This window comes from Sus scrofa, chromosome 18 (genome assembly GCF_000003025.6).
Source record: "Sus scrofa isolate TJ Tabasco breed Duroc chromosome 18, Sscrofa11.1, whole genome shotgun sequence".
NCBI lineage: Eukaryota > Metazoa > Chordata > Mammalia > Artiodactyla > Suidae > Sus > Sus scrofa.
The window spans coordinates 20,698,767-20,708,920 of NC_010460.4; the positions used below are offsets into that span (position 1 = coordinate 20,698,767).

The 10,154-nt window shown below is 51.2% G+C and overlaps 1 protein-coding gene and 1 long non-coding RNA gene across 2 annotated transcripts; both read left to right on the top strand.

Moving 5' to 3' along the window:
- Positions 21-622, top strand: LOC106506786. The gene is made up of 2 exons (XR_001302336.2): positions 21-280; positions 391-622. It is a non-coding gene; the product is annotated as an uncharacterized LOC106506786 (long non-coding RNA).
- On the top strand, positions 2,919-9,287 carry GCC1 (GRIP and coiled-coil domain containing 1). Its single transcript, XM_003134715.4, has 2 exons — positions 2,919-4,373; positions 6,236-9,287. The coding sequence occupies exons 1-2, from the start codon at positions 3,342-3,344 to the stop codon at positions 7,529-7,531; spliced, it is 2,328 nt and encodes a 775-aa protein (XP_003134763.1). The 5' UTR covers positions 2,919-3,341; the 3' UTR covers positions 7,532-9,287.

Sequence of the window (10,154 nt, forward strand, 5' to 3'; positions counted from 1 at the left end):
CGCCCCCGCCCCGCCTCCAGGCCCTGGCCCTGGGAGACCCTGAAGCTGACCGTCTTGCGAGCCTCTGGTTCGGCGCTGGCTTTAGAGATGGAAAAGGTCTGGGCCTTCCCCCTGTTTCTGGCGTGCCTGTAAGATCTGTGGCTGCTGAATCCGCAACCCGGGCAGGATCAAGGAAAGCCTCCAAAGCTCCATAACGGCCCTCCATCCCCATCCTCACTGGCTGACCGCTGGGCTTTGGTTTGGTCCGTCCAATCCACTCTAGGCTCCGATTTAGCTCTTGGTAATGAGTGCCTCGACTTTGTGCACCCTCCCTCTCCCAACCCCCCCCCCCCCACGCCCCGAAGCGGCAGTTCCGCGCAGGTGTCTTAGTCCTTCCTTTTGTCTTCTCAGTTCCCAGTCAGGGACTTTGAACGTGGCAGGTGCTTCAGTGACCTTAGAATCTCTAGAGGAATGCGCCAGAGGTGAAAGAAGATGCCCTTCATGGTTTCTTAAAACGCCTGCAGCAGAACCAGTGGAGGATCTCCAGTTCTAGGCGGTGGGGTAGTAGATACTACTCCTGCATACTGGAGAATTCTGCCTTGCCTCGATGGCCCTGGAAACAATGCCTTTCAATCGAACCAGGCAACCTTTCTGAAGCTCCTTCCTCAGTTTGAAAAGCGGAACCTGGATTTATTATTTTTTTTGGGGGGGGGTCTTTTTAGGGCCGCACCGGCGGCATGGAAGTCGAATCAAAGCTACAGCTGCAGGCCCATGCCACAGCCACAGCAACGCCAGATGGAGCTCTGTCTTCGACCTGTACCACAGCTCACAGCAACGTCGGATCCCGAGCGAGGCCAGGGATCCAACCTGCGTCCTCATGGATGCTAGTCAGATTCGTTTCTGTTGAGCCACGAAGGGAACTCCAACCTGCACCTTTAATGCATAGCTAGCTAGCATTTTGTAAGGCTGAAGAGCTTCATGAGCTATTTTCCCACTCACCTTAGCATCTGAGGGGAAATAGCAAGATAGGAATTAATTTAAATTTCTTTTATGGTGGAGACTGGGTCACCTAATATATGCTTAACAAATGCTGGCTGGATTGAATGGACTAACTGATTGCTCAGTGGAGCATGGACAGGTGTTTTTGCCTGTTCTGGATTCCCTTTGGGCTTCTAGAATCAATCCCTATGGACTGGACATGGTGAGGTGAGCTGGGAATCAGAGAACGTTCCTTCCTTCCTTCACTCATTAAACAAATATTTATTGAGTGCCATTGTTCCATGCCTCAGTTTGAATCTCAGTTCTGCATTTTTTTTTTTTGAGGGCTTAAATTCAACAATACTCACAACCTGTCATTTTCTCATCTATAAAAGGAGACTATCTGTCCCAAGTTACAGTGAAGAATGAGATGATAAGATAATGTACCTGAATTTTTGTTTGATGCAGCTGGATATTATCTGGGCCACCAAGAAACTGGGTCTGACCAGATTTCTAGTATCGGGCCCATCCTGACCCTCAGTCTGTAAAGAGAACAGATGTTAGGCACCAGGAATGAGTGAGTACCTGACTCTTTTTTACTCTGCATTCCTAAGAAGGCTTTTACAAGGTTGAAGAGCACATTTCAAAGAATCCAAATATAACAACACAGCTACTGGTGACCAAGTCAGATCAGTTCTACATCTTTAGCTCTTTTAATTAGCCTCTTTCATCCTTGTTGTCACTGCTCTATTTCACTACCATCTTATCCCCATGACTGAAAATAGCCTTCTATACCTCGGTTTCTCCACCTTGTCATACAAGATTTGATGATGCCACTCTTGTGATGAAAATCCTTTAGTGTCTTATTACCCAAGATAAAATCCAAATGCCTTAATTTGGGTCCTCATCTACTCTGCCAGCCCCATCTGTTGCCACCTCCTTCACAAAACCTAAGCTACTGCCTTGAAATGCTTCCCAGTGCTTCCCCGGGAGGACCCAGGCTCTCTGATGCCCTAGGAGTCCTTGTACGTTTTCCTCTCTGCCTGGAATGCTTCCCTCCTCTCCGGTTAGATGGGCAATCAGTATTCATCATTCAAATCTCAAAATAGTTCCCCTGAGAGGCTTGTCTCCTCTAAACAGGCCTCGCTCCTCTTAACTTCCATACCCCTTTGCATATAATTGTGTTTGCACATCTGGTTTCTCTCTAGATATGGGTTCCCTGAGGGCAAGACCTTCTCTCTCTCTCTTTTTTAAAATATATAATGATTTTTATTTCTTTTTCATTATAGCTGGTTTACAGTGTTCAAGACCTTATCTCTTCAAGGTGATCATCTAGCACAGCATTTGATATGTGGCGAGTGGGACTGATCTTGATAGGATTCTAAACTTACTGGCTGTGTGTGACTTTGGGAGTGTCACTTAACCTCTCTGTGCTTCAAGTTTCTCTATAAAATAGTGCTAATAATACCCATTCAGCAGAATTACTATAAAGACTAAACAGCAAAATTCCTGTGATCTTCCTGCAATATATTTGGCACTTAGGATGGACAGCGTGGCTATATATATTTCTCTCTGTTGAATAACCTCAGAACTCAGGAAGGATGCTAATAATTATTATACTGTACGCCTACTGGGTTCCAAATACTGTCCTCGAAAGGGTTGCCATTTTCATGGTCTAAATGGGAGTCTTAACTGTTGCTCTTTAGGGGCAAAAGTATTGAGCCCCCAAACATCGTCGTTTACCCGGGTTTTTGGTAAGGACGCGGTGCGACGTCGTCCTGGTCCCTCGCTAGGGCAAAATCAGGCGCCCTCACCAAACCAACATCACTCCTGGGTACCCGATTTTACTTGCTCTGCTCTAGCCAGGAGCAAACAGCTGGAGGCCCAGCTGAACGGCCTCCAGACCGCCGGCTGAACTAACCCCGCCCACCTCGCGCTCACTGGGGGCGGGGTCTGATGCGTCACGCTGTCGTCACTTCCAGCCGGACCCGGAAGCGCTGTTGACTCGTGGCTAGAGTTAGGAAGTCGGGATGCGGCTAAGCTCAGCTTAAACCGTCGGCTCCTGGTGCCGGCGGGGCACGGAGCGGCTCTGGAACAGTGGGGCCGAGCCCTGGCAGTGTGTTCCTCTGGTGAGCTTTGGCAGTCTGTTCCTCTAGGATAGGACCAGCCCCCACCCTCTTGTCAGGGATCTGGCGGACGCTTCTGCCTGGCTGCCCCGCCGCGCCCCACATTCGGTGTCGAACAGCTGTGAGGAGCAGATGTGCGGCCGGGGCGGGGGGGGGTGGGCAGTTCTCTCCCTGTCGCTCACAGCCCCCGCCAACATCTTCGTGACCCTCTCCCAGCCTGTCCGAACGCTGTCGTAGAGCAAGCCGTCCTGAACCGTCATGGAGAAGTTTGGGATGAATTTCGGGGGCGGCCCGAGCAAGAGGGACCTGCTGGAGACCATTGAGACGCAGAAGAAGCAGCTCCTCCAGTACCAGGCACGTCTCAAGGATGTAGTCCGCGCCTATAAAAGCCTGCTGAAAGAGAAAGAGGCGCTGGAGGCCAGCATTAAGGTGCTGTCGGTATCCCACGAGGCGGATGTGGGCCTTGCAGGTGTCCAGCCCCAAAGCCTCACCTTTCCCGACTCTGTGGATGATCGATGCTCCACTCATAGCGAAGACAGCACTGGGACCGCCACCAGCTTGGATACTGCCGCCAGTCTCACCAGTACCAAGGGTGAGTTTGGGGTTGAAGATGACAGACCGGCCTGTGGACCACCACCTCCAAAGTCCGAGGAGGCCAGCGGGTCAGAGAGCGGCGTTAGCAGTAGCAGTGGGGATGGACCGCCTGGAGGTGGTGAGGTGGACAAACGAGTGCACCAGCTAAAGACTCAGTTGGCTACTTTGACCAGCTCTTTGGCCACAGTCACCCAGGAGAAGTCCCGCATGGAAGCTTCTTATCTGGCTGACAAAAAGAAGATGAAACAGGACCTAGAGGATGCCAGTAAGAAGTTAGAGGAGGAGAGGGGCCGTCTGGAAGGAGAATTGAAGGGGCTGCAGGAGCAGGTAGCAGAAACCAAAGCCCGACTTATCACGCAACAGCATGATCGGGCCCAAGAGCAGAGTGACCATGCCCTGATGCTGCGTGAGCTCCAGAAACTGCTGCAGGAGGAGAGGACTCAGCGCCAGGACTTGGAGCTTCGGTTGGAAGAGACTCGAGAAGCTCTGGCTGGACAGGCCTATGCAGCCGGTCAGGTGGAAGGGTTTGAACTGCAGACCAAGCAGCTGACCCGTGAGGTGGAGGAGCTGAAAGGTGAGCTACAGGCTCTTCGAGATGAGAAGAATCGGCCGGACCCCCGACTGCAGGAGCTTCAGGAAGAGGCCGCTTGCCTTAAGAGCCATTTCCAGGCTCAGTTGCAGCAGGAAATGAGGAAGGTAATTATTAGTCATTTAGCCTGGGAAGTATTAGGGCTTTTTTTTTTTTTTTTTTTCCCTCCTTTGGTAGTTAGAATTAAGTGGCTACACTGTGGATTTTTTTTTTTTTTTTTTTTGCTTTTTAGGGCCACACCTGTGGCATATGGAGGTTCCCAGGCTAGGGGTCTAATCAGAGCTACAGCTGCTGGCCACAGCCACAGCAACTCGGGATCCCAGCTGCGTCTGTGACCTACACCACAGCTCACGGCAACGTTGGATCCTTAACCCCCTGAGTAAGGCCAGGGATTGAACCCACATTCTCATGGATCCTAGTAGGGTTCGTTAACCGCTGAGCCGCAAAGGGAACTCCATGCACTGTGGATTTTTGATGCCATTCAAAAAGTTTCACTTGTGAGTCCTGGGAAATCCTTTTCTGTGTGTGGTGGTGTTTTTCTTTTCCTTTCTTTTTTCTTTTTTTGGGCTGTGCTCGAGGCATGCAGAGGTTCCTGGGTGAAGGGATCAAACGTGAGCCACAGCAGTGATAATGCTGGATCCTTAACCACTAGGCCACCAGGAAACTCTGTCTGTGTGGTGTTGACAGTTTCTGCAGAATGTGCTTCCAACAGGATGTGGAGTTCCTGAGTGTAGGCTGGATTGGAGCCAGATAGCGCTGAGCGTCTGGGCATTGGCATCTTACCAGCTCTGCTCTTTGAAGCAGTGCAGTGGCAGCTGCGCAGTGAACGATAAGAGTGTAGCAGTGTATAGGTAGCAGTGTATGGCTTTAGGTAGGGTGGCTGAAGGGGGTAAAGGGATTTTTTTCCAGAAGAGATCACCTCTTATATTGCTGGCAGTCAACATTTGCCTTTTCTGGAAAGGTATGCTGTTTTCCAATGTCTCCTTTCAGTGTGGGGAGAAATCCAAGTCAATTTTATTTTATTTTATTTTGTCTCTCTCTGTTTTTAGGGCCACACCCACAGCATATGGAGGTTCCCAGGTTAGGGGTCCAGTCAGAGCTGTAGCCACCAGCCTATGCCAGGGCCACAGCAGTGTGGGATCTGAGCCGAGTCTGTGACCTACACCACAGCTCATGGCAATGCCGGATCCTTAACCCACTGAGCGAGGCCAGGGATCGAACCTGTGTCCTCATGGATGCCAGTCAGGTTCGTTAACCACTGAGTCACGACAGGAACTCCCCAAGTCAATTTTGAACTTCCAGGAATATTGGAAAAGGAAAAGAATGTCATATGGTTTCTTCATGGGATTTGGGGAAGCACACTTTGTGGGAGCTTGGCCTATGGGAGGAGAAAGCAGAAATAATAAGCAAGGAGTTCCCATCGTGGCACAGTGGTTAACGAATCCGACTAGGAACCATGAGGTTGCGGGTTCGGTCCCTGCCCTTGCTCAGTGGGTTAATGATCCAGCGTTGCCGTGAGCTGTGGTGTAGGTTGCAGACGCAGCTCGGATCCCGCGTTGCTGTGGCTCTGGCGTAGGCCGGAGGCTACAGCTCTGATTCAACCTCTGGCCTGGGAACCTCCATATGCCGCGGGAGCGGCCCAAGAAATAGTAACAACAACAACAAAAGACAAAAAGACAAAAAAAAAAAAAAAAAAAAAAAAAAAGAAAGAAATAATAAGCAAGACAACAGCAGATCTACGAAGGTCCTTACTATTGTTTAGTACAATGTGTGTCTGGGAGCAGACCCCAAGCAGGTTATAGGAACTTGGGTTAGCTCCCAAATGAGAAGAAAACTTCCCAGTTCCCATTTTATCAGGCCACCCCCATCCCGTGACCCTTCTGCAGCACCTTCTCTTGCCTTCCCAGAGTTTGCCATCAGGCCTTGTGGCTTCTTTGGATGCACTTCCATCTGTTCCCTTGTTTTCCAGACAGCCCTGGCCGAGGATCAGCTACGCCAGCAGTCGCAGGTGGAAGAGCAGAGGGTGGCAGCCCTGGAAAATCAAATATCCGAGGTGTCAGAACTGCTGGGCACCTATGAGAAAGCCAAGCAAAAAGACCAGCTGACCATCCAGAAGCTGAAGGAGCGCATTCTGCAGCTGGACCTGGAGAACAGGACGCTGGCGCTGGCGGCCTCCAGCCGGTCCCCTCTGGACAGCCATGGAGAGGAGTCCAGTCTGGATGTCAATGTCCTAAAGGACAAGATGGAGAAGCTGAAGAAGCTGCTGCAGGTCGCAGCCCGGAAGAGCCAGGCGACCTTGGACGTGGAGAAGCTCTGCGACCTGGAGATAATGCCCAGCTCGGAGGCTGCCGACGGGGAGAAGGCTACGGCGCTCTACTACCAGCAGGAGCTGAAACAGCTGAAGGAGGAGTTTGAGAGGTACAAGGTGCGGGCTCAGGTCGTCCTCAAGAGCAAGAACACCAAAGACGGGAACCTGGGCAAGGAGCTGGAGGAAGCCCAGGAGCAGCTGGCCGAGCTGAAGGAGAAGTACATCTCGCTGCGGCTGTCGTGTGAGGAGCTCGAGCGCCAGCACCAGCAGGAAGCCGAGGGTTGGAAGCAGGAGCTGGCCCGGCTGCAGCACACCCACCGGCAGGAGCTGGAGCGGAGCCAGCTGGACTTCAGGGACCGCACGCTCAAGCTGGAGGAGGAGCTGCACAAGCAGCGGGACCGCGCCCTGGCTGTGCTGGCCGAGAAGGACCTGGAGTTGGAGCAGCTGCGTTCCGTGGCCTTGTCCTCCGGGCTGCCGGGACGCAGAAGCCCCGTGGGTGGCTCGGGGCCTGGAGACCCCGCCGACACATCTTCCCCGGACAGCCTGACCCAAGCCCTGCAACTTGCTGCCGCCAGCGAGCCCACTTTCTTCCTGTACGCCGAGCAGTTGGCTCGCAAGGAGGTGGAGATCACATCGCTGAGGAAGCAGAGACACCGGCTAGAGGTGGAGGTGCATCAGCTGCAGGATCGGCTGCTGGAGGAGGGGGAGCGGCATCGAGAGGAGGTGGGAGCCCTGCAGAGCCACATCGAAAAGAACATCAGGGACCAGAGCCGGGAGGGGGCCAACCTGGAGTACCTCAAGAACATCATCTACCGCTTCCTGACCTTGCCCGACGCCCTGGGCCGCCAGCAGACGCTCACAGCCATCCTCACTATCTTGCACTTCAGTCCGGAGGAGAAGCAGGTCATTATGCGGCTCCCGGCCGCGGGTAGTTGGTGGCCTTCTGGCAAGAGATGATGCCATTTTCACAAACTCCTCACAATGTCTGTGCCTCTTCTGTGGGAAGGGACAGGATCTGGTGTCTCCTGCCTCTTCTCCTAGATGATCGCTCATTTCTTCTCTGTGTCGAACTGGGAGGAATCCTTGAGGTGGGCTGGGATTTTTCCACAAGATGCCATTAAGGCCGTTTTATCCTTGGGCCCCAGAGAGGCTGAAGGTGTTGGGACAGCATCTTCGGGTGGTGTGTGTGCTGGGGAGGAGAGGGAAGGGGTTAGGATGGAGAGGTGCAAAAGTTGAAGACGTGAGATCATTGAGAGTCTTTTAAATTTTAAAATCGGTTTTTTGTGGGGTTTTGTTTTTTGTTTTGGTTTTAATATCATACTCCTAGCTCAGAGCTTGGAGTACATGTGACTCCAAAGGGAGTTCAGTTACTTTCTAAACGTGCACAGGGACCAGATATTTACTCCATCTCATCACGGTCTTGAGCCTGGTTCACTGCTGCCCCAATTCTCTGGGGACGTAAATCCCGGCTGGAGAGGGACCGGGAAGTTTGAAATTGCGACATATTCTCCCCTAGCCCAGAGGGCAAAGGAATAGTTCGTCCTGTAACTGGAGAGCTTGGGCTAGTTAGGGCTGGCTACGACCTAATCGGAGTGGACAGAACACACCACTTGTGACCATCCTGGACAGAGCTCTGAGCCCCAGTGGGGTCGTAGGGATTTGCCGAGTGACCTGCTTTTGGCCTGGATAGGGTTGTAATAGACCTCTCTCGCTTGTCCCTGCCTTAACCTGTCTGCCCAAGGTTGGCCTGAGATTGTGAGTGAATGACTTGCTGTCTTTTCCCCAATACTGGACTTCCATTAAGACCAAAAAAAAAAAAAAAAAAAAAAAATTTCTAACTGCTTCCAGAAAGGGTCTGACCAGGAAGCTCTGCTCCCGCCTGGTTGCAAGGACTCGGCTCAGATGTTTACATCCCCCTCCCCCAGCTGGTTCTGCCTTTGTAGGGACAGGGAAGAAGGGGATGAGTTGCTGCAGAGGATTCCGGAAGGTTGCTCTGACCCTCATAGGAAGTGGTGGAAGTTCAGCCGAGGCCAGGCTGGGGTACTTGCTGCTCCGTCGAGAGCATTCTGGCTAAATCTCCCTGTCCCTGCAGCCGGGGTATTTGCATTCTTGTCACCAGGTACTTTGCTCCCTCAGGGAGTTAGTAAGAGTTTCACAAGCCTGACCTGCCCTGCATGTTACTGCTTAAAGGAGGGATGCAGAAAGTTGGGCTCAGACAGTGTCACTTCCCTAGTCCTTGCTTTCATCATCTTTTCTTGCTGGTTGTGGAGATATTTAGACCCTAAAGACCAAAGCTTTGCCACCGACTGGACTAATATGTGTCTTTCTGTTATTTCACCACAGTGATCTGTTTCATAAGGGTTTGGGGTACAGGATACTTTAAATGTTCTGGTTGGAGAGTTCCTGCTGTGACACAGTGGGTTAAGAATCTGACTGCAGTGGCTCGGGTTGCTGCAGAGGTGCAGGTTCAATCCCTGGCCTGACCGCGATGGGTTAAGGATTCGGCCTTGCTGCACCTCTGGCTCGAATTCAGTCCCTGGCACGGGAATTTCCACATGCCAGCAGGTGTGGCCTTAAAAAAAAAGAGAAGATGTTCTGGTTGAGAGGCTGAGTGACTTGGTCTCTCTACCGTAAGCAGACTTAATGGAACAGAAGTGATGTGTTCAAGTGATAATACCGTCAACCACAGAATCATTAAACCTGACCAACTTGACCTGCGTGCTTCCTTAATGGTCTGTGTATGTCTGGACACAGAGAGCGTGAATGGGAATGGACATGAAAAGGATGTAAGTGATATTTCTTCCTATTCATCCGAGAGCTTGGATGTGGGGCACAGTGCCTCACATGCTTGAACTGCCTCAGTTACAGCATAGATTTTTTTTAGCCTGGAATTGTGTGTATGTGTTTGTGTGTAGGCAGCTACACTGGAAAAATCTTTCTCGTGGGCTTCGTGGGCGGGCTTGAAACGTCCATAATTACTATTTTAAACTTTAGAAGTAATGTGTTTATGGGCGCTTTATTATACTTCAAGTCAGGATTCGTGGTGTCCTGGAAAAGTTTCTCAGGATGTCAAGCTACACTGGATGGTAGGGATCATTCTCTCCCAATTTTCTCACCCGATTCCCTTCAGTGTAGGATGAATTATGATTGTTGGTATTTCCCGGTGGTTTTGGACAGATGAGGAAGATCCATAGTCACAGCTGCTTTCTCAAGACTCATTATTCTGTGATTTCTGAGAAGATTTTAAACAAGCAAAGGAGCAAGTCAACGTCTGATGAATAGTTTTAAGTATTGATATACATAAGGCTGCAAATGCTCCCAATGGAAAGGAAAAGACTTGGTCCCTTCCTACCCTTAAGGGTACCACTTCCTTGTCTCCCTGCCCTTTCCCTCCAAATAAGTTTTCTGGTTATTTGACTAGTTTGCTTGTGCTCGGTACTCTAAGAAAGGAAAGGGAAAGAGACGGAGAAGGTGGCGGGGGGAGGGTAGAATGTAGACCCAGGAAAGTAAATTTTGCTTGGGCCCTGGTCCGAGACTGTCAGAAAGTGCCTGGCGTGTGCCATAAGGTAACGAGAATGAA